Source organism: Xenopus laevis, chromosome 2L (genome assembly GCF_017654675.1).
Source record: "Xenopus laevis strain J_2021 chromosome 2L, Xenopus_laevis_v10.1, whole genome shotgun sequence".
Lineage (NCBI taxonomy): Eukaryota > Metazoa > Chordata > Amphibia > Anura > Pipidae > Xenopus > Xenopus laevis.
The window spans coordinates 6,612,600-6,638,286 of NC_054373.1; the positions used below are offsets into that span (position 1 = coordinate 6,612,600).

The 25,687-nt window shown below is 40.3% G+C and overlaps 1 protein-coding gene across 1 annotated transcript in view; it reads right to left on the bottom strand.

The window, feature by feature from the left end:
• Positions 1–681: 681 nt before the first annotated feature.
• styxl2.L (serine/threonine/tyrosine interacting like 2 L homeolog) overlaps positions 682–25,687 on the bottom strand; it is a 38,599-nt gene continuing 13,593 nt past the window's right edge. The window contains exons 3-6 of the mRNA XM_018245844.2: positions 16,666–16,760; positions 11,605–11,836; positions 10,948–11,165; positions 682–4,283 (exon numbers count right to left, since the gene is read on the bottom strand). Coding sequence (XP_018101333.1) covers positions 1,582–4,283; positions 10,948–11,165; positions 11,605–11,836; positions 16,666–16,760 — 3,247 coding nt within the window. The 3' untranslated portion in view covers positions 682–1,581. The remainder of the gene's footprint in view (positions 4,284–10,947; positions 11,166–11,604; positions 11,837–16,665; positions 16,761–25,687) is intronic.

Below are 25,687 nucleotides of genomic sequence, written 5' to 3' on the forward strand. Positions count from 1 at the left end.
TTATTACAAAAAAAGAAAAAATTATGCAAAAATAATATACAAAAAAATCAAATAATAGGGTGAGCCCATTATTGGGCTCACCCTATTTGTTTTTTTTGTATATTATTTTTGCATAATTTTTTCTTTTTTGTAATAAATTCATTGCTTTTCGAATTGGGCTCATCCTGTTATTTGATTTTTTTGTATATTATTTATGCATCATTTTTTCTTTTTTGTAATAAATTCATTGCTTTTCAAATCGGTAGTGCTATCCATTATTTCTATATTTGTAATTCATATGGAGACCCTTATGGGGAGTCACCTATGGATTAGCACCCTGTAGTTTAACTTAAGGGTGTGCGCCTTCTATCTTTATTTTGTATACCCCCTATTTGAAAGCTGGAAAGAAGAAGAAGGCAAATAATTCAAAAACTATATAAAAAAAAAAGAAATTAAAGGGCAATTGTAAAGTTGCTTAGAATTAGCCATTCTATAACATACTAGCAATTACCTTAAAGGTGAACTTCCTCTTTAATGAAAAAAAATGTCATAACATATTAAAAACCTTTGAAAAATACAATATATCTGTGACACAGCATGTGTGTGCCTCCTATGTCCTCCCAATTCCCGCGTACCAACGTATTGTCTGAATTAGCTTAAAACCCAAACACACAAAGCAAAAAACATCCAGGAAGATAAAGATCTTTGGCAAAAGATTTATTTGCATAGCAGAAGAATTGCTGTCGCTAAACGTAATCCTCTATAAGGATATTTTCACCTTTAAAACAAAAATACATTCAGGTTATCTAAGTTCAATTTCCAAAAAAACAGTTGTGTAGAAAGTCAAGTACATTTCATGGTAAAACTGTCGCACCCCTGAGCTTATGCACATGAGTGGGTTTGAAGGGTTTATGGACAAACAATGGAGGAAGGCTTAGGGTGCATTGAATCCTGGGTAAGCTCTTTAAAGGGGAACTATCGAAAAAAGGAAAATGTAATATAGGCTTCAGCATACTGAAATAAGAAACTCTCTAAATACAATCAATAAAAAATTCTGTACCGTAATCAAATTTATCTTCACTATTCCTCTCTCAACATCTGTTTTTCTTAATTCTGTCTTCATTCAGGAGTTGGGTGTCGGATAGAAACATTTGCAGTTTTTTATTTGTATTTTGAATGTTTTTATATTAACCTTTTATTTTGACTCATAGCCATAGACCGCTACATGTCTCGACACTCTCACCATAGTAATTAGAATGTTTTTTTTATGGGCAAGTTAGTATTTTTTCAGCATGGATGTTATTTAAAAATCGTTTTCCCCGTTCTGTCCTTGTCTTCTTCCCCTTTCTTCTGGGATCCGAAACCACGGTCTGGCTGTTAATTTAATTTAAATAATTCAAAAACCACAAAAAAAGATTGAGACCAGCTGCAAAGTCTCTGAGATTATTAATTCCTAAATACGTTTGTAACAGCCAAAACCATCTGAAGTGGGACACTGTGTGATTGATTGAGGGGCTGCTGTTGGAATATACCTACATGACAAGTTGCACGTTATTTATGAACAAAGCCTTATTAAAATGAATTTTTTCATGTTGTTGACAGCTAATTTTCTTCTTTGTATCTACGTAGTCTTGTCTTGGTTTCTTCCTGGCGGTTCCGCCATGCTGCAATGATGTCATCGTCGTCCGCGCCTTCAGCCTCCTCTTTGCGTTTCCTGAACTGAGACCGCCGTCCAGTCGAATATCTGCTTTCCGTTAGACTGCTGCCTTCTTCATTCCCCCCCTCGTCATTCCTTTCCATGCTGTGGTTGTATTTTCTTTTTGTGGCAATATCTGATGTATCCGAGTTATCCGAATCCCCAGCATCTTCCCGCTGATATGTTCGTGGTCTGGTGTTCGCCAAGTCAGTGTTGCTACTGTCGTACGACGTTTCTCCTAAGTCTGGGCTGTCTTCTCTATAATTTCGATTCATTTTAGATGTCCTAAAACTGTGACTCTCCTCTTCCTCCTCTTCTTCTGATACATTGGAATATCTACGTGAATCCCGGGTACTTTCCATATGAGTTCTCGTGTTCTTATCTTCTTCTGTTATCTTTTTGGAATATTCATAACCATTCATGTTAGATTCTCTCTCTCTTTGGTATTCTGATCTTGAGGAATATCTCTCAGAACGACTTTCGTTCTCTACTACTGTTCGTTCTTCTGTTTTGACTCCAGTGAGCCATTTGCTGACATTCTTTTCTAACTCCGAGGAAGCTGTACTAGCTCTTCCACAATAACTGCTGTACGGACTTGCATCAAGCTTGCTATAGTCTCGTCCTGATGAAGGTTTATAGCTGGGCAGATTAGTACTCAGAAAACTTTCTGTCTCGTCATCTGCCTCTGTATCTTTTGCCTTTTTCTTTTTATATGCGGTACTACGCTTATTACTACTAACAATTCTTTCTTTTTGATACTTAGACATTTTCCCACTTATCTCCTCCCTTATCTCGTTCTCTTTCTGATTTAGCTTTTTTAAATCGACATCATCAAGAAAAAGTCCATAGTAGGGTTTACTAGTTTGAGTAATCTTCCTCTTGGAAGAAGATATATCTGTACTAGTGGATGTGTTGCAGGACAGTACAGAGTCGGTGCTTTTTAAATCACGATGCTGCAATGCTGAGTTAGATAGACAGGAACCACCTGCAGCTCCAAATAAAGAGGACTTGTCATCGTCCACTTTCTTGCCAACATCTCCTGAGGCCATGCTTAAAACAGAAGGTGCACGTGACATCATCATGATTTCATTTTGTTTTTGGGCTATGGTTTCACTGACAACGTTTGCTATCCAGTTCTGGATACTGGCCATGGAAATGGCATCTGGTGCTCCTGGTGTCATATTTGTAGGTACCATCGGAACTGAGGGTTGACCTGCTAAACTTCTGGCCTGGGACAATCCAGACCTGTTGCTCTGCATGCTCAATACTGAAGCCGCATCATTAACACCACTTGCAGATGGCGCAACGGGGAAAAAGGCAGTTAACGGGATGCTTCCACTAATTGAGCTCGCAGTGTCCCAGCCACAAATTGACTGGCTTTCTTCCAAATTTTGCTTGGAACGTTCAATGATCTCAGCTCTCCTTTGTCTCCTTTTAACTGTAGCCGTGTCTTCAACCTTTCCAATTTCCACAATTTCATCCTTATTTTCACTGCCCAGCTTCTGTTGATGCTTCATCTTCCATTCCTGGTAGGCAGTTACGTTTACATCCGACTGGCTCGTTTCATCATCCTGTTTTGCCCCGGCACCTTCTTGCTTACTCTGAGCATCTGATGCCTCTGAATCTTTTTTGTGGTATCCAAACTGGATTCTTTTGATTTGCCACCTTTGCAATGGAGTCAATTTATCTTTGTTCTTTTTGCAAAAATTAAATAAAGAGCTGGTGTCTGAGAAAACACTTTCCTCATCCACATCTCTCTCTTTTTTCTTATCGCCTTTATCAGCCATGGCTCTTGCCTCTTTTTCGATTTCCTGTAACCTCTCGTTCCACATGTCCCATGTGCTGTCGGTTGATACGGAGTCGCTACGGCCTCTGCTCATCCTATTTATTCCACTTGCTTCAAGCTTTCTTTTTAGTGCCTGTATTTGCTGGGAAGTCACACTTGATACATCACTAAATTCACTTGGAGAGTATGGTCTTCCTCCCATCAGAGAACTTCCATCATCATCATCATCAAGCTTGTGTGACTGGTATTTCTCGTTTTGACTCTGCCATTCATGTATCATCTGCTTCACATAATCCTCACAAACTTCACCTTCTTCTGGAAGGTCTGGCTTCTCTGGCTTTTTTGATATATCCTTTGGTGGAAGACCTTGCTTTCTTCTCCATTCCTCGTATATCTTTTCTTCTTCATCTTCATCAATAAGTGTTGGCTGTTTGGAGACCATGCTTGCTTTTTCCATTATGCTCATTACACTACCCATAACACTGGTGGTATCCTCTTCCTCAACAGTAATAGAATGAACTTTGGCTCCCATGATGCTCTCAACATCCTCTTCTTCCACCCTTATGGAGGAAGCTTTAGCTTCAACGACAGAGCCTTGACTATTGGTATCATCATCTTGGTCTGAATATTCCCGGTCCTCCAGTAACTTCTCATTAAGATCACGCAGTTGCATTATAAACGCATCATTGGGGTAAATAGCTCTTTTTTTGCGCATCGTCATCAGGGCTTCTAGGATTGTCATATGGTGGAAGATCATTAAATAAGCAGCGACCAGGACTGCGGATCTGCTGACTCCCATTTCACTGTTCACTAAAACTTTACCTATAAGAAAAGAAGATTCATAGTGAGAGTTTTCATAACATATATCATGAGTGCATATAAAACAAATCTGTCAGGAGAGGAATACAATCATCTGCCTAATTAAGAGATTGTAAAACATCAGTTATACCTTTTTTTTATTTCCCATGCCAAATTATTGTAGTTTTGGGAAAGTTGAAGGGTTTGTTCACCTTTGAGTTAACTTTTAGGGGCAGATTCACTAACTTCGAGTGAAGGATTCGAATGAAAAAAATTCGAATTTCGAAGTATTTTTTGGGTACTTCGACCATCGAATTGGTTAAATTCGTTCGAATTCGAACGAAATCGAACGATTTGAAGTAAAAATCGTTCGACTATTCGACCATTCGATAGTCGAAGTACTTTCCCTTTAAAAAAAACTTCGACCCCCTACTTCGGCAGATAAAACCTACCGAAGTCAATGTTAGCCTATGGGGAAGGTCCCCATAGGCTTGCTAAACTTTTTTTGATCGAAGGATATTCATTCGATCGTTTGATTAAAATCCTTCGAATCGTTCGATTCGAAGGATTTAATCGTTCGATCGAACGAAAAATCCTTCGATCGTTCCATCGAACGTTTAGCGCTAAATCCTTCGACTTCGATATTCGAAGTCGAAGGATTTCAATTCGAGGGTCGAATTTCGAAGTATTTTAACTTCGAAATTTGACCCTTAGTGAATCTGCCCCTTAGTATGCTGTAGAGAGTGATGTTTTGAGACAATTTGCAATAAGATTTAATGTTTTATTATTTGTGGTTATTAAGCTTTTAATGATCAGCACTCCAGTTTGCATTTTCAGCAGTCTCATTGCTAGGGTGCAAATTACCCTAGAAACCATGCATTGATTTGAATAAGAGACAGGAATATAAATAGGAGATGATCTGAATAAAAAGACGAGTAATAAAAAGTAGCAATAACAAAAAATGTGTAGCCTTACAGAGCATATGTTTTCGATGGGGTCAGTGACCCCCATTTGATAGCTGGAAAGAGTTAGAAGAAGAAGGCAAATAATTAAAAACCTATAAAAAATAAATTATGAAGACCAATTGAAAAGTTGCTTAAAATTAGCCATTCTATAATATACTAAAAGTTAACTTTAAGGTGAACCACCCCTTTAACTTAAATACCAAAACAGTGTGTAAAGTATGCCATGACCAAGAGACTGTCATTGCCATGCTCAACTCAACACTCAAGTGTTTCTCTTGTATTATACAACAACTGTATAAGAATATTGTGTGTCTTGCCTCTTTGGGAACCAGAATAATGGTTTGCAGTCCTGTTTGCTTCCTAGTTCCTTCCTATAGTGTGTGTTTGGGAGGGAAAGATGACTTTGGCTTGGCTGTTTTGACTACAATGGCGTAATTATAGGTTGAACTATTCCAAGATCTTCTCTACATACATTGTTTGTATATATAAATAGAGTAGTTATAGTGTTGCCATCACAAGTGCCCAATGGACCAGCTAGCATGAGTATTGGTAGGAGGTTTAAGGTGATTAGGGTGATATTGGATATAGGGTACGGCATAGAGAATGTTAAACCCCCTCCCAAATGCAGATACAATCACAATGGATATATTTTATAGCATTTTTTTCATTATATAATTGTTATTTTTAAACAACAACTTAAGGCTCTTTTCTGCAGCTCTATCCCCCATAACAAAACAGGGACCCAGCTCCCCTTACATTTTCTATTTGGTACAATAAGAAATATTCTGGGATCCTGGGTGGGAAAAATGTCTCCAAACAGGTTTATTGAAGGGAAAACATTTTGTATTGTGCACAGTGGTGTCTCTTAGCCTGATAAATCCGCCGCAGTGCTTTTCCACTCGCTGTTTTCTGGCTTTACGGCTGTAAAACTTTGATAAATGTCCCCCATCGAGAACTGAGGCATTCAGCAAAGAGTTCTCTGTGTGAGCCGATATTTCTAATAATCCCTTTTTCTGAGAGTAGAGTTTCCAGCCTTGGATAAAGAGGCCCCACAAATCGTCTGCGTGTTCATGATACAACTAATTAACGGGGGGGGGGGAGGCCAAGTTCCATGTTTCTTGTATCATTTTCGGCTTCCTATTTCCTGTCATTGCTTTAGAAATAAGAACGAGGAACAAGAATACGAGTATGAATTGAATAAAGACAATGAAAAAAGAAAGAAAAGTGGAAAATAACAAAGGCAGTCAATCCAGTCTGGTTTTGCAGAGTGCTCGGTGCTTATAAATTCAGACAATGAATGGATGCATAGATGATGGATGGATAGATAGATAGATAGATAGATAGATAGATAAATAGATAGATAATAGATAGATGATAGATAGATAGATGATATTTAGATAGATAGATAGATAATAGATAGAGATGGATAGAGAGAGAGAGAGAGAGAGAGAGATGATAGATAGATAGATAGATAGATATTTAGATAGATAGATGGATAGATAGTGGATGGATATTTAGATGATGGGTGGATGATAGATAGATGATGGATGGATAGCTAATAGATGGATAGATCGATAGATAATGGATGGATAGATCGATAAATAATGGATGGATAGATCGTTAGATAATAGATGGATGGATAGATAGATATGATGGATGGATGGATGGATGGATGGATGGATAGATAGATAGATAGATGATAGATAGATAGTGGATGGATATTTGGATGATTGATGGATGGATGGATGGATAGCTAATTTGATGGATAGATTGATAGATAATGGATGGATAGATCGTTAGATAATAGATGGATGGATAGATAGACAGAAGATAGATAGATAGATAGTGGATGGATATTTAGATGATGGGTGGATGATAGATAGATGATGGATGGATGGATAGCTAATTTGATGGATAGATTGATAGATAATGGATGGATAGATCGTTAGATAATAGATGGATGGATAGATAGATAGATAGTGGATGGATATTTAGATGATGGGTGATGATAGATAGATAGATGATGGATGGATGATGGATGGATAGCTAATAGATGGATAGATCGATAGATAATGGATGGATAGATCATTAGATAATAGATGGATGGATAGATAGATAGATGAAGAGATAGATTATTAAAGGTCAGAGTTTAGTGTTTTTTGAAACCACGACTAAACTCACAAACTCTAAAACTAAGGGGAGAACCTTGCCTCAGGTGGCATGGAGCAGCCAGTTACCAGGGGTGGCAAAAAGCCAAAAATTTCCATTGTATAAGACAGGTATTCGGCTCTGCTATATACAATAGCTCTCACTACACTAGCAATGCGCTCCCACCCTGGACCCAACGCTAAATGTTGTAGCCTCTGAAGTGCCGCTGTCTAAAACTATGAATGTCATGAGATTTGTTACGATGAATGATGGCCTAAAAAATATGAAAACTTAATTTTTTAGACAATTCCTAGCAAAAATAAATATCCGAAAACCTCTGAAAGTCTGAATTGATATAGAGCAGTTCAAAAAGATCAGCGCAGCTCCTATTGGCTTCCATAGGACCTCTGCAACTTTAACCTGGCAAAAGTTTTGAATTGGAGTTTTTTTTGTGGTTTTTACACTTAGAGGCAGACTTATCAAACTGTTAGTTTAGATTTTAATTAATATATATTACAAATAATAAATCGTATTTATCAAACGGTGAGTTCTAACTTTCACCCAGTCATAAATACACTTCTATAGCTCCCATAGGAATGAATAGAAAGTGGGTGAGTTTTTATTTATTAAAATCTAAATAAATATCGAATTTTTTTTTTAAAAAAATGAGTAAACCACAAATTTTTAGAGATTCATGGAAAAATGTGAAATTTGACCACCTATCAGAAAGCCCTGATATTATTCTACAGTAAATGGCTTGTTAGCAGAAGAGCGGCGGCACAACACAAAGCAATTACACAAAGTCCGTGCTACAGACGTATTTGCGTGTTTTTATAACGCAACCATTAATTCTAAGTATTTGTGAAACCCAAAGCCAGCCTCTCCTCTATCGTATCATTACCCTCCACTGTATTTATATCCGTTGTTATTGAAGCTGAAAATACCGCGCAAACACTGATGATTCATCAGAAATACACAAGTCTGTCAGACACCGGCGGTTTATTTTAGACCAATGTCCTGCCCGAGAGGCCCCGCTGTCAGGGATGGGACTCATGTCCATTTTGTATTTTCCTTCGGAAGTAAAAGCTCCGTGTGTGCACCTCCTTCCCAAACGACTGTTACCAGGGTTATGGCTGGTGGCCATTTTTATATTTGGAATAAATTTCCACATCAGTGGCGTTACGTTAAAGGGATACTGTCATGGGAAAAAACATTTTTTTTCAAAAACATCAGTTAATAGTGCTGCTCCAGCAGAATTCTGCACTGAAATCCATTTCTCAAAAGAGCAAACAGATTTTTTTATATTACATTTTGAAATCTGACATGGGGCCAGCGACGATCCGCGCCTTTATGCCACCTGAGGCAGCCTTCTGTTGCCGCCCCGACCCCTCCTCACGGCGCTCACATTTTCTGCGCAGGAGGGGGTCGGGGCGCTGCACGACACTAGTGCAGAGAGCGCAATTGCGCTCTCTGCACTAGAAGAGCCGAATTTCTGGGTTGAAAACCGGAAATTCGGCTCTTAGCTACCAGGAGCGGCATTTTTGCCGCCCCTGGTAACCAAGGGGGTGCTGCCGCCTGAGGAGAGTGTCTCAACTCGCCTCATTGGTGGAGCGCCCCTGCATGGGGCTAGATATTTTGTCAATTTCCCAGCTGCCCCTGGTCATGTGACTTGTGCCTGCACTTTAGGAGAGAAATGCTTTCTGGCAGGCTGCTGTTTTTCCTTCTCAATGTAACTGAATGTGTCTCAGTGGGACATGGGTTTTTACTATTGAGTGTTGTTCTTAGATCTACCAGGCAGCTGTTATCTTGTGTTAGGGAGCTGCTATCTGGTTACCTTCCCATTGTTCAGGGGCGTAACTATAGAGGAAGCAGACCCTGCGGCTGCAGGGGGGCCCAGGAGGTATAGGAGCCCCATGAGGCCCTAATTCATATACAATTTCAATAAATATTGGAGAAACAAGTCAACCTCTAAACATTTTGGGGGCCTGAAAAATAATTTGCTGTGGGGCCCAGTAATATCTAGTTACGCCACTGCCATTGTTCTTTTGTTTGGCTGCTGGGGGGGAAAAGGGAGGGGGGTGATATCACTCCAACTTGCAGTACAGCAGTAAAGAGTGATTGAAGTTTATCAGAGCACAAGTCACATGACTTGGGGCAGCTGGGAAATTGACAATATGTCTAGCCCCATGTCAGATTTCAAAATTGAATATAAAAAAATCTGTTTGCTCTTTTGAGAAATGGATTTCAGTGCAGAATTCTGCTGGAGCAGCACTATTAACTGATTCCTTTTGAAAAAAAATGTTTTTTCCCATGACAGTATCCCTTTAAGTACAAATAGGCCTTTGCAGATAACCCTGCCCCTGCCGGAGGGAATTCTTCTCGGCCAGAGATGCTCTGATTTATAAAGTGTATTTTGGCGAGTCCCGTTTACACTAAAGGGTTTCATGAGCTGCGCGGTTTCTCTGACCTTTCGCTTTTTTTCATTATAGTCTCTAGATAACGGCTTTGTCCAGACAGGTTTTTTTAACCCAACAAAGCAAAAACGATCAATATGTTTGGGCTATTTACCACTGAGCATTAGGACCTGATATGATCCAATGAACCTCATATATATCAGTCTAAGTATTTAGTCTGGATACATAATAAATCACATTACATTTATTTTACGATTAAAAAACTATCATTACTCACCCACAGTAACACAAGGATACACAGAGTAACAGATAAAGGGCCACTATATCTATATATTTTATTCTACCTTTTCATTTGTCCGGTGCACATAGTAGCCTGTACGTTGGCACCATAACATTTTATTTTATTTTGGGGGCACAGGGAGTCACGGAGGCCCACTTATTAACATTCTCATTTTAGTGGTTTTAGAGGTTTTTAAAACCTCAACTAAATTTATTTTCTCTAAAATCACGAATGCCATGTAATTTATTAAAAGGACTGCATATAAAAAGTATGAATGAAAAAAAGCGGATGATGCACTAAAATATACAAAAACCTTGAAAAAGTTTTTGAAACCATCAGAAAATGCCTGAATGGCTAAAAAAAATAGGAACAGCGCAGCTCGCGTTGACTTCCAGGGCAGATTTATCAACGGGCGAGTTGTGTTTTCCTAAAAAATTTGAGTTTTTCAAGGGTAGTGAAAAACTCGAATTTTCGGTTAAAAAAACACTTGAATTTTTCTGTTTCTGACTCTGCCGCAACCCCCCTTCAGGCCCTCTGCCTCAGTTGTGAGATCACGGGCCAGAGCGGGCCATAGACATGTGCGGATCTGGGTCCCACCAAAATTATAACCTTGTCTTGACTTCTATGGAATCTCGACTGTAGTATAACCAAAAATGTACTTCTGTGCCATTCATCTCCGGCTCTTCCATAAAACCTCTTGTTAATGTAAGTGAGGGCAGGTTCCACGTTGGATGTAAGAAAGGAATATGTGGGTAGGAATGGAATCCAACATGGGATGGTCTATAGACTCCAGCCCTGCCATCTCATCACCTGCCCCACTTATCATTAAACTACCAAACAAAATCTTCCTTATGGATTAGATACATGTGTAGTTACGTTACCCCTGTATGTGAGAAGAGCCTCATCCAGGAATTCAGCAGCAGGTCGCAGGAACTTCGAGATGTCGGAATCCTGAAAATCATCGACTTCAACTCCCATGTACTGAATGTTCATGCCAGAGTAGAAGTCAGGCCCGGTGAATACAGTGGTGCCATGACCTGCATTTAAGATGTGGGTAATGCCCATTCTCTTCAGTCGCCCTTTGTTAACAGCCACACTCCTAAACAAAGAATAATACTCCCTTCAGATATACAATACCTCTCTTTCATCTTTGGAAGTGCAATAAAACAAGTACAACTCAACATTTTGGAAGAGCCAACGGTTTAGGGGTTTGACCACTAGTGATGCCAGGTGGAAATGCCTTTTCATTATTATTATTGGATTTTATTAGAGTTTATCGAGCAACAGCAGATTCCACCAAAAGCTGTGGCAAATATTATCAAAAATAATGTTGGGTAAAGCCTTCATTGCCATGTATTGTGACATTTCAGTAAAGCCTACTGAGCAAAAATTCTGATCAATGCCTCTATATTTCAGAAATTCCAGACACTTTACTAAAGGGTTCAAGTCAAGAAGAAGAAACTGGTGGTTTTTTTCTAACAGATCTTACATAGCAACTTGTTACAAAGTTCCACAGTATTTCCTTGATCACAACTCACTTTTCGGCAATGAAGACATTGGGCCAGACCTCATCCACAGCGTTCAAAGGGGATTCCAGGCGGTCTTTTATCAGCTCTCTCTGCAAGTCCAGGACGCAGGGAGTGTTGAACAGGCTTCTATCGTCAATCTTCTCCTTCACTCGGTTGTAAAGATCCTCAACCATCAGTTGCTCTGCCGTCTCCAGCATCCCAGGGCTCACTGTGTCAACCTTCACCTCTTTGGGCTTCAGCTCTAGAAAACAAGGGATGGTCAGTGAGATGGTCAATGAGAGGTCCATGCAAGTCTATGAAATAGCTGTCTGCTCTAGTAGCTACTTCTGATCAGGTTTATAAGTGTATGGTGCCATTGCCCAAATTCACCATGTAACCATTGCACAACTACTGATGGAATATTTGCAGCAAGATCATTTTATGAGCAAACTGCATCCTCAAATGGATGAAGAACTCTCCATGTTTTGTGGGATTTGCAAGTGAAAGACTTTATCACGGAGCACAACATTGAAGGGCTGCCCATTATTGCTGTGGATCGAGACCTTACAGTGCAGTATTTCTAGTTTTCTGGGCATGATGATCGTATTCCTTGACCTTTGATCTAGTGGGTTTATATATTAATGTGACTTCTCAGGGTCTTCTAATGTCCTTGTGTGTTACTATGGTGCAGTACATTTCCCCAGAAAAATGCGGATCTAAGAACAAATATGAACCTCATACATTTCAGAATATCAAAATAATCTCTGGGCTCATCTAGATACGTCAAGCAAGTGAGTCCTTAAATAAAAATTCTACATCATCTCATAGTAAAGGGGGGCCTGAACCAAATAAGCCTGAGGCCCAATCCCCAGTAATTACTCCACTGTATACACAAGGCCAGCATCTCTAGTACTAAAAGTTCAGATCCAAATCCATTAGAGAAAGGGGAGAAAGATGGCATTTAGTCTTGTATGTCTTCCTAACCCTCCATCCTTTTCATCAGAGATTTCCCTGGGAACAGGGTTGGTAAATAGCAGTAACAGTAAAACCCTGCTCTCTGCCTATAGAACATATCAAATATATAGAGTAGAATTAGAGTAGAGTAGAAATAGAGTAGAATTATATTACAGTAATGTGAATCCATCTAGGAATATCATTGAATTACTGCCTTTGTATAACCACATGTTCATGGTTTTAACATAAAGTAAACTATTCCTAGTTTCATTCACATCTGTGCAGCCACTGGGACAGAATGTTCTGTTATACAGATAGCTAGAATCTCAGCCATAAAGCAGGACAGGACTGCTGCTTACAATGGGGATCAGATAGGATCTGTGCAGCCACTGGGACAGAATGTTCTGTTATACAGATAGCTAGAATCTCAGCTGCCATAAAGCAGGCCAGGACTGCTGCTTACAATGGGGATCAGATAGGATCTGTGCAGCCACTGGGACAGAATGTTCTGTTATACAGATAGCTAGAATCTCAGCTGCCATAAAGCAGGACAGGACTGCTGCTTACAATGGGGATCAGATAGATCTGTGCAGCCACTGGGACAGAATGTTCTGTTATACAGATAGCTAGAATCTCAGCTGCCATAAAGCAGGACAGGACTGCTGCTTACAATGGGGATCAGATAGGATCTGTGCAGCCACTGGGACAGAATGTTCTGTTATACAGATAGCTAGAATCTCAGCTGCCATAAAGCAGGACAGGACTGCTGCTTACAATGGGGATCAGATAGGATCTGTACAGCCACTGGGACAGAATGTTCTGTTATACAGATAGCTAGAATCTCAGCTGCCATAAAGCAGGACAGGACTGCTGCTTACAATGGGGATCAGATAGGATCTGTGCAGCCACTGGGACAGAATGTTCTGTTATACAGATAGCTAGAATCTCAGCCATAAAGCAGGACAGGACTGTTGCTTACAATGGGGATCAGATAGGATATGTGCAGCCACTGGGACAGAATGTTCTGTTATACAGATAGCTAGAATCTCAGCTGCCATAAAGCAGGACAGGACTGCTGCTTACAATGGGGATCAGATAGGATCTGTGCAGCCACTGGGACAGAATGTTCTGTTATACAGATAGCTAGAATCTCAGCTGCCATAAAGCAGGACAGGACTGCTGCTCACAACTCCCCTGCACATATACATAAAACACCTTTCTTAATCCAAATGCACTCGCCACTGTAGTTTAGCTCATCCAAATGGGAACATCGTCCCTTTAAGACTAACCGTCCTCCTTCTACCGTTAATTTGCTTCCAACATTCACAGTAAGAGTCGTCCTTCCCAGCGAGCCCCGTTTATAACTCTGACATTTATTACACAGAACAGTCTTGCTGTCAAGGTTACTGTCTTATAATTACCTGAGCTCCGCTGCCGGACAACAAACGCCACGGAATAGAAACCGTAGCCGAAAATGCGCGTTTCTGCAGCGTGACGATACTTTGTAACACACTTAGTTTTGTCATTTCCCCACAGGGTTCTGTATAAACCATACCCTGGACTCCAAATCTTTCTGGTAAATGGGTATCCAGATAATAAATCTTATACCTGTACTATATATATATTATTTATAAATCACCAGTATAACAAATAAATCATTTAGATGCTCAGTAACAGTAATGTTTGTCCTCAGAAGGGATCTGTTAACTGTATAAGCCTCAATTATGATCTTAATTCTGAGATTCCAGACTCCCATTCACCCCTACAATCCCCTCCTTTAATATCGTCTCTAGTTCTCGACTTCTCCAGACTCTGGAACTTTCCTATCCCACTATTAGTTCCACCACTTAAAGTAGATGTAAACCCAAACATAGAGTTATAGGTACTGAAAGTTGCCTCACTCGGAAACTTCCATAGACTTCTGAAAACTAAGCGCCGCGTGTGAATTGCATTGATTTTCATTTTAGACGGCGGAGGGCACGGGGAAGGCAGTTCCGGAAAATTGTCGCCCCTGAAGAAGAGGCGATTTTTCGCTGGGGCGACTAATCTTCCCAAATCTGCTTGTGTGGGCTGACCCTAATATGGGGCAATTTTCTAATATACCTTCATTCCACATCTTTAGGGATATTATAGTTATTTGTAGCAAATAAAAGCATTCATTGTCTGCCCCTTTAGCCAATTAACAGAGCTGTGATTTCACTAGGGATGCACCGAATCCAGGATTCGGGCTTTTTCAGCAGGATTTGGATTCAGACCAATCCTTCTGCCTGGCCGAACCGAATACGAATCCTAATTTGCATATGCAAATAATGCGAGGGAAATCGCGTGATTTTTCGTCACAAAACAAGGAAGTAAAAATATTTTTCCCCTTCCCACCCCTAATTTGCATATGCAAATTAGGATTCGTATTCGGTTCGGCCAGGCAGAAGGATTATGCAAATTAGGGTTCGGATTCGGTTCGGTATTTGGCCGAATCTTTCACAAAGGATTCGGGGGCTCGGCCGAATCCAAAATAGTGGATTCGGTGCATCCCTAGATTTCACAAAACAGAACAGAAAGGGACACACAGACGCTTATTTCAATTTCAATTACATTTATGAATCATTTTAAAACCACTGAAAATATGCAAAGATTGTATAATGGGAAGTTGCTTAGAACAATATTTTCTTTCAACCGGGTAGCACTTTATTTTTGGGTTTATATCTCCTTTAAAGGGTCTCAGACTCCCAGCATGAGTGCGTTGCAGAAATAATAAAGTTAGGCTGAGGGATACAAGCAAAACGAGCAAAACAATAAAGACAGATTTATTTTCTATTTTCCGAAGTCGCCCAAAGTTTCCTCGTGAGACAACTTCAGGTGACTTCGGAAAACAGAGCGATCCGAGTGCCATCCCACCGGCGATTTCGATTCTAGCTAGTGGGGAGGCAGTTCATGGAGATTAGTCGCCCGAAGAAGAGGGGATTTCTCCCCCGGACGACTAATCTTCTCGTCTGTCTCTGCCCTAAAAGCTCCTCTTGAGGTTCCAATTCACTTGAATGGAAATCACATTCAACTTTTGGTTGAGGCCGTGTCCCTCATAGCCCTTCATCTCAACGATTAATTATTCTGCTGCTTGAGATAAGGAGGCTTAAGGTGGCCATACACGGGCCGATAAAACCTGCCGACAGACCGAGTCGGCAGCTTATTGGTGTATGGGGCCCCCGACGGGCTTTCCCGATTGAGATCTAGCCGAAAGTCAGCCAGATCTGGATTGGATGGGACTAAAAATCCCGTCGGATTGCGGCCGCATCTGTTCGTTGATGCAGTCCCGCGAAGCCACTGTTAGGATCCGATCGGATCAGCCCGATATTGCCCACCTCAAGGTCGGGGAGAGATCTGCTCGTTTGGTGACATCGCCAAACGAGCGTCTCTTTCCGTGTATGGCCACCTTTAGCTGAGGCAAAGCAAATGAACTTATTGTATGATATATACTAACGGGACAGAATAGTATTGCAGATGGTATAAAATATTATTATTTGATAAGTGGGGACTTATGTGGTGACAGTGTCCCTTTAAGCATCTGTTCCAGTCTGCTGGATTTGGTTTTATACTGTTTTATTAACACAAGTCGTCTGTAAAATGTATCTTCTTCTTCTTTTATTCCCCTGCTGTGTTCTTAATTCCTAGATCTGTGCTTATTTATCATATTGTTTATAATGATGAGGAAAGGATACAATTTACCCTAAAAAAACCTATTCTGGATGCTAAAATAGAAATATTTACATCTAAATATTTGAACTGCCTCGCCTGAATGTTAACCTCTTCCTTATTTTTACTGCTTTCACCTCTGGATTATCTATGGACATTCCCTTCTCTTTTTATTCTCCTCACTGCTGGTCCTGACTACTGTTTGACTTCCGCACTCTTCTAGTGAATTACAGAACGTGCAAGGCATTGTGGGACACGGAGAGTCTTGGCTGAAGGTGAGCCGACTGACTTCTCTGCTACATTGCTTCCGTGGTACAAAGTCGCAACCAGCAGTGCAGAAAACATAAAGGGACAGTTAGTGCTTTTAGTAGCAATGGCATGTAACTGTATAACTCCCAGCTACCCTTAAGTGCTGCTCAGCTGTGAGTGTCCACGTGAGACCCTCTTTACCTTCATTTATGATCTGCTTTGCGGCCACGAAGGATGAAAGATGGATGGGTTCCAGGAAGATGCTCTCGGTGTAGGCGTCGGACAACATGGAGAAGCTGGGGGGACAAAGAGCAAATGTCATACGTCTTACACCTACTGAAGATCCTTACGACTTATTTACTAATATGGGTGAGGTTTGTTCTGGCCCATTAACCCATAGCAATTGCTTTGAGAATTCTATTTGCCCCCAGACTGATCAGAACTAATTTGCTGGAGGCTACTGGAACATTGGAAACGTTGACATCTGAGGGACTTTGTTCTGGTAAATACCTTCCGACATTATAGAAATAAAAAGAGGGTCAAAAAGATTTTCCCACGCCCATCTTGTGGCCACACCCCCCTAATTACAATGTTCCTTTTACAAAACGTGGCAGGTTATGAAAGTTTGAACACATTTCTGTGGTTTTCATGCGTTATTACAGTTTTGCTGTGAAGGTGAATTGCCCTTTAAGTTGCAGGTCAGTTTTCCTTTATCTTACGTTGTTACAATTGTTTCTTTGCTTATCTTAAATTGTTACAAATGTATCTAAGTGCACCTACCGGGTAATCTGGGTTCTCTGCCAGAAGCCAATTTAGTTATAAACATTGTATCTTGTTCTGGCTGTTCAGTGCAAGAGATCAAAGAGAGAGTCGGGACATTTCAGTCACAATACAGGACTGGGGGTTGAGCTGTCAAAATCGGGACTGTCCCGTGAAAAACGTGACAGTTGGAAGGTATGCTGGTATTAGCTTTTGAAAACAGCTCAGTAAAGTCAAGCAGTATAGCAGCTCCACAAATAAATAAATCTTGAGCAGACACTCAAATAAAGTCAATCTTCCATCAAATAATTGAAATGAAGTAAAAAGATTTATTGTGACCTCTTCCTTACGCTTTTCATGTTACAAACACTCAATTATAGTTTAGCAGCTCCCATTGTATGTACAGAGAAAGACATGGGAAGAAGGTGTGTGCCCCCTCTCATACCGCAATGGCGGCTCCCACCTATATATATATATATATATATATATATATATATATATATATATATATATAAATACTAATAGACGGGAAGAACATTTCATGCCCACAATACCCTAATACTGTACTCCTTATCTGAAGCATTATGGCAGCTCCTACTCGTGTGTGTAAATACAGATATATAGAGAGGAATAATCCATGGCCTGTGTGTCATTAAAGGGGATATAAATGGAGAATAAGTAATATGCTGGAATAAGGGATATTGTGCCATTAGGTTGGCTCAGTGTATGGGCCTGAGGCAGCAAAATATCATTTCATTACTGAGCACAAGTTCAGTGTAATCCAATTATGGGCTAAGTTTTAGAACTCTATGCTCCTCACGTACTCACAGTGGACTGAGCTCAGAACAGTGGGGCAGCTGCTTTATACAGTGACCAGGGAGATGCATTTGGCCCAATATTGATATCATTGGCCCCATCTCTATGCCCAGTTGTACAAAGGCAAAGCAAACCCTTCCTTCGTTTCCTCATGAAAGAGGATGAGCATTAAGCTGCCCCATATATAGTTGCTGCTGTCCAGGTGGGGAGACTTCTTTTTGGGTTTGTTAAGACAAAGGGGACAGAGGATTACACCCGTCAACAAATGGGCAGATTATTCCATCCATTGCACTGAAATCTCTCCAAGCAACTTCTCCAAGATGGTCATATCAACTGGCAGTTGGGCATAACATAGAGTTAAAAGGTTCGACTTGATGGACGTGTGTCTTTTTTCAACCAAACTTACTATGTTATTATGTATATACTAATAGATCTGGTGAGGCTGGATCTTTGACCAAAATTGCCACCCACGTGAGTAGGGGACTGCGTTAATGGCCCGCAATAGATAGACAGACAGACAGACAGACAGATAGACGATAGATAGATATATACATAGATAGATAGATAGATAGATACATAGATAGATAGATAGATACATAGATAGATAGATAGATTGATAGATGGATGGAGGGAGAGAGAGAGAGAGATAGAATAGATAGATAGATACATAGATGGATAGATCCCACTGGTGTCTAATAAAAGGGCAGCCAAGTTTGGGAGTTTTACTTTGAAAGCAGCAAGTAAGTTGCAGGTAAAACTTAGTCCCTTTGTAAAATGTATAATTAAGCAATTGAATTCTTAATGAATCAGATAAAATTGAGCATAGGACTGGCCAGATATGGGATGACTGTGACGTAGTTGTTCAGCTTAAATATATTGCAATATATGGACAAACAATCCCTGTGTTGTTTAAAGGGTAAGGCATTTTTCAGTAGCAGTAGCACAAAATGTCGCTGTCTTAAATATATTGATAATGGGTTGAGTGCAGAGGACTCTTGTATTTGACTATATGTATTTTGTGGTCACACCCTCATTGCACCCCCGCCTAATGGTTTTAAAAAATAGTGGTGAGCACAACTTTCCCTTGTTTGTTATTGTAGATAGATAGATAGATAGATAGATAGATAGATAGATAGATGATAGATAGATAGATAGATAGATAGATAGATAGATAGATAGATAGATGATAGATAGATAGATAGATAGATAGATAGATAGATGATAGATAGATAGATAGATAGATAGATAGATGATAGACATCTGGAAGTGCAGTTGTGTGGAGGAATCATAGATCCTCATAGACCCTCTTGGGCCCCACACCGCCCACAGGGTCTGCTCCCTCTATTGTTACCCCACTTTCTAGGGGAGACTGGGGCTGTGGTGCAACACTGTCAGATTATCTCCAGGGCAGAGACAGAGGCTGAAGGACACAGGGGGCTCTACTGATACTATTACATTGCATCAATGTCTCAGGCCTCTGTTGGGATGTTTATGGTTGTGATAAAGGTCTGTAATAAAGGACTGAAATGTTGATGGAATAAAACATTTATTGATGATGTCCCTTCTGTGCAGCAGCCCCCAATTGTCTCTGGTCCCGTCAGTCTGGCTCATTATCCCCAGGTCTGTGTCACCTCCTTCCACCTGTCTATAGACACTTGATAATGGGCATAGCCCGAAACATGTTGTGTAACTCTATTCCCCAATAAAGAAAACTGCAGTCAAGTTTGCTGCCCTGGATTTGTTCCACAACAACACAAATTTATTGACTTATAGATATATATACTGTATAATATATATATATTAGTGATGCACTGAATCCAGGATTTGGTTTGGGATTCGGACTTTTTCAGCAGGATTCAGATTCTGCCAAATCCTTGTGCCGGACGAACGGAATTTGAATCTTAATTTTAGGGATGCATCAAATACACAATTTTGGATTCGGCCGAACCCCCGAATCCTTCACAAAAGATTTGGCCGAATACCAAACCAAATCCGAATTTGCATATGCAAATTAGGGGTTGGAAGGGGGAAACATTTTTAACTTCCTTGTTTTGTGAAAAAAAGTCACATGATTTTCCTCCCCACCCCTAATTTGCATATGCAAATTAGAATTCGGATTCGGTTCAGCCGGGCAGAAGGATTCCTGCTGAAAAAGGCCGAATCCCGAACCGAATCCTGGATTCTGTGCATCCCTACTTAATTTGCATATGCAAATTAGGGGCGGGAAGGGAAATCACGTAACTTTTTCTCACAAAATAAGGAAGTAAAAAAACGTTTTTCCACTTTTTCCCTTCCTGTCCTAAATTGACATATTCAAATTAGGATTCGGTTCGGTATTCAACCAAATCATTTATGAAGGATTCAGGGATTTGGCTGAATCCCAAATGGTGGATTCGGAGCAACCCTAATAAATAACATTATTTTATTGCCTTTGTGGCCCTGCCGCAAATTCTGCCGGTAATTTGATTTCTCAGGGAATTTTGGCTGCCCGTGTTCAGCAGGAGCATATCCATTATCATTTGTCTAAAAAAACACCAAAAAAGGGGAAAAAAAGAGTCTTTTTACTGCATTCTGCTGTTATAAACCGCAACTGTCAGCGATTACAGAATTACAATGCGGCAGTCGGCTCAGCTCTACATCAAGGCCCTTTTGTTCACAAGGGGTTAAGCGCTGGGGCCCCTCATGTCTCGTTACATAGAAATAAAAAAAAAACCATTATCGGGGGGCTTCTATTCATTCCTGGCACTTAATTTTAATGTTAGCTGATTCTATCACTCAATCCGCTCCATTTTCCTATTTAATGCCTTTGCCTACAAAAGCCCCGTCCCTATCTCCTTGTCCTCCTCTATCTGATTCCTGGTTCCATTCCAACTTCCAATTATGCGCACGCCGAAAAGCGATCAGCGAAGAACACAACCTCGCTATGAAAACACATCACAAGGAGAAATAAAAAAAAAATTCCTGTTTCTGCGGTGGAAATAATAGCGAGGGATTGAATCAGTGAGGACCACTGGTTTTTGTATCCAAGGTGACAGAAATAAGCATCCACATTCATCATGTTATATATTAGCGACGGATCGATAGCAGCCGAGCCATCTGGATACAGGTCGAGAGCGAAGGATCATCAAGCCGTGCGTTTTTCATCTGCTTCCCGGGGCATTCTGGGAAACGAAGAGATGGCGCTTCTTTATCCTGATTTTACTCAGTAGAGAATAAAAGGGCATCAAATGCCGCTATATCTATATTTATCTCTATGTATCGACAATAAAAGACGTCGCTATAAACCACCGATTTAAAACAAAATGCAGTTTTTAGTAAAAAAAAAACAAAAAACCTTTTTGATGAAAAAAAATCAACGGAGAAGCTTTAGCCAAGGGCAAGTGAAGGTGACGCGGTTTTATTGTCTTTTAACGACATCAACATGGACGGGTGCTCGGGACGGGTGCTTCACATTCACCGACGCCTGCTCCGTAGGGATAACAAAATCATAGGGAAACATGGATGGAGACCGATAAATTCCAGAGGGTTTTTTTTTTGTCGTGTTTTTTAAAAATTCCATGAAATTAAAGTGAAGTCAGCCAATGTATATTATCAAGATTAACCCTCGGTTTAAATCACACTCCCTGGGGGTGATTTTATATATAAATATTTATATATATATATATATATATATAATCCAAACAATTGTTAAAGGAATACTTTCAAATGAAAACATGTTGTGTTCAAAATGCATCATTTAATGGTGCTGCTCTAGCAGCCTTATCCACTGAAATCCATTTTTAAGAAGAGCAAATGGATTTTTTATATTTAATTTTGAAATCTGATATAGGGCTAGACATTTTGTCAGTTTCCCAGGTGCCCCTCAGTCATGTGACGTGTTCTGATAAACCTTACTTAGTCACTCTTTACTGCTATACTGCGAGTTGGAGTGATATCAGCACAACAATGGGAAGGTAACCAGATAGCAGCTCCCTAACACAAGATAACAGCTGCCTGGTAGATCTAAGAACAGCACTCAATAGTAAAATCCAGGTCCCACTGAGACACATTCAGTTACATTGAGTAGGAGAAACAACAACCTGCCAGAAAGCAGTTCCATCCTAAAGTGCTGGCTCTTTCTGAAATCACATGACCAGGCAAAATGACCTGAGATGCACCTACACACCAATATTACAACTAAAATACAGGTTCAGGAATGACGTTTTATATTGTAGAGTGAATTATTTGCAGTGTAAACAGTGTCATTTAGAAATGAAAACTACATCATAAAAATCATGACAGAATCCCTTTAATTACAGATTAAATACCTTCTATTGTGAATAGAAATCGGACCAATTGGGAGCTGTCCCTGGGGTGTGAGTGAATAGTGTCTATTTCTGCAAAGGATGCAGCCATTGTTTTTGGAGTCAGCTTGAGGTACAGGGGAATACCTATGCTGCCATAGTTTTATGGGATCTCTCTGTACAGACTATGAGCAAACTTAGGGGACTGTTCCTGCTGAATTGTGCTTAGTACAGAGGAATACCTATACTGCCATAGTTTTATGGGATCTCTCTGTACAGACTATGAGCAAACTTAGGGGACTGTTCCTGCTGAATTGTGCTTAGTACAGGGAATACCTATGCTGCCATAGTTTTATGGGATCTCTCTGTACAGACTATGAGCAAACTTAGGGGACTGTTCCTGCTGAATTGTGCTTAGTACAGGGAATACCTATGCTGCTATAGTTTTATGGGATCTCTCTGTACAGACTATGATAAAAACTTAGGGGACTGTTCCTGCTGAATTGTGCTTAGTACAGGGAATACCTATGCTGCCATAGTTTTATGGGATCTCTCTTTACAGACTATGAGCAAACTTAGGGGACTGTTCCTGCTGAATTGTGCTTAGTACAGAGGAATACCTATACTGCCATAGTTTTATGGGATCTCTCTGTACAGACTATGAGCAAACTTAGGGACTGTTCCTGCTGAATTGTGCTTAGTACAGGGAATACCTATGCTGCCATAGTTTTATGGGATCTCTCTGTACAGACTATGAGCAAACTTAGGGGACTGTTCCTGCTGAATTGTGCTTAGTACAGGGAATACCTATGCTGCTATAGTTTTATGGGATCTCTCTGTACAGACTATGATAAAAACTTAGGGGACTGTTCCTGCTGAATTGTGCTTAGTACAGGAATACCTATGCTGCCATAGTTTTATGGGATCTCTCTGTACAGACTATGAGCAAACTTAGGGGACTGTTCCTGCTGAATTGTGCTTAGTACAGAGGAATACCTATACTGCCATAGTTTTATGGGATCTCTCTGTACAGACTATGAGCAAACTTAGGGGACTGTTCCTGCTGAATTGTGCTTAGTACAGGGAATACCTATGCTGCCATAGTTTTATGGGATCTCTCTGTACAGACTATGAGCAAACTTAGGGGACTGCTCCTGCTGAATTGTGCTTAGTACAGGGAATACCTATGCTGCTATAGTTTTATGGGATCTCTCTGTACAGACTATGATAAAAACTTAGGGGACTGTTCCTGCTGAATTGTGCTTAGTACAGGGAATACCTATGCTGCCATAGTTTTATGGGATCTCTCTGTACAGACTATGAGCAAACTTAGGGGACTGTTCCTGCTGAATTGTGCTTAGTACAGAGGAATACCTATACTGCCATAGTTTTATGGGATCTCTCTGTACAGACTATGAGCAAACTTAGGGGACTGTTCCTGCTGAATTGTGCTTAGTACAGGGAATACCTATGCTGCCATAGTTTTATGGGATCTCTCTGTACAGACTATGAGCAAACTTAGGGGACTGTTCCTGCTGAATTGTGCTTAGTACAGAGGAATACCTATACTGCCATAGTTTTATGGGATCTCTCTGTACAGACTATGAGCAAACTTAGGGACTGTTCCTGCTGAATTGTGCTTAGTACAGGGAATACCTATGCTGCCATAGTTTTATGGGATCTCTCTGTACAGACTATGAGCAAACTTAGGGGACTGTTCCTGCTGAATTGTGCTTAGTACAGGGAATACCTATGCTGCTATAGTTTTATGGGATCTCTCTGTACAGACTATGATAAAAACTTAGGGGACTGTTCCTGCTGAATTGTGCTTAGTACAGGGAATACCTATGCTGCCATAGTTTTATGGGATCTCTCTGTACAGACTATGAGCAAACTTAGGGACTGTTCCTGCTGAATTGTGCTTAGTACAGGGAATACCTATGCTGCCATAGTTTTATGGGATCTCTCTGTACAGACTATGAGCAAACTTAGGGGACTGTTCCTGCTGAATTGTGCTTAGTACAGGGAATACCTATGCTGCTATAGTTTTATGGGATCTCTCTGTACAGACTATGATAAAAACTTAGGGGACTGTTCCTGCTGAATTGTGCTTAGTACAGGGAATACCTATGCTGCCATAGTTTTATGGGATCTCTCTGTACAGACTATGAGCAAACTTAGGGGACTGTTCCTGCTGAATTGTGCTTAGTACAGAGGAATACCTATACTGCCATAGTTTTATGGGATCTCTCTGTACAGACTATGAGCAAACTTAGGGGACTGTTCCTGCTGAATTGTGCTTAGTACAGGGAATACCTATGCTGCCATAGTTTTATGGGATCTCTCTGTACAGACTATGAGCAAACTTAGGGGACTGTTCCTGCTGAATTGTGCTTAGTACAGGGAATACCTATGCTGCTATAGTTTTATGGGATCTCTCTGTACAGACTATGATAAAAACTTAGGGGACTGTTCCTGCTGAATTGTGCTTAGTACAGGGAATACCTATGCTGCCATAGTTTTATGGGATCTCTCTGTACAGACTATGAGCAAACTTAGGGACTGTTCCTGCTGAATTGTGCTTAGTACAGGGAATACCTATGCTGCCATAGTTTTATGGGATCTCTCTGTACAGACTATGAGCAAAATTAGGGGATTGTTCCTGCTGAATTGTGCTTAGTACAGGGAATACCTATGCTGCCATAGTTTTATGGGATCTCTCTGTACAGACTATGAGCAAACTTAGGGACTGTTCCTGCTGAATTGTGCTTAGTACAGGGGAATACCTATGCTGTCATAATTTTATGGGATCTCTCTGTACAGACTATGAGCAAATTTAGGGGACTGTTCCTGCTGAATTGTGCTTAGTACAGGGGAATACCTATGCTGTCATAGTTTTATGGGATCTCTCTGTACAGACTATGAACAAACTTAGGGGCTGTTCCTGCTGAATTGTGCTTAGTACAGAGGAATACCTATGCTGCCATAGTTTTATGGGATCTCTCTGTACAGACTATGAGCAAACTTAGGGGGCTGTTCCTGCTGAATAGTGATGGGCAAATTTATTCGCCAGCTGCAAATTCACGGTGTCAAAAACAAGATGCCAGCGTCATTTCCCTAATATTTCGCCGTTTCGCAAATTTTGCGGGAAATTCACAAATATAAAGCGAAATGCCCCAAATTCGCCCATCACTACTGCTGAATTGTGCTTAGTACAGGGGAATTTCTATGCTTTCTACAGATATTAATAAAACTTAAAATTCTTGGTAATCCCTTTAAATTTATAATACATCATATTTTAGTATTTCTATTCAGTGACAACTATGGAAAATGACAAAATAAAGGTAAAATGGCCTTTTAATATA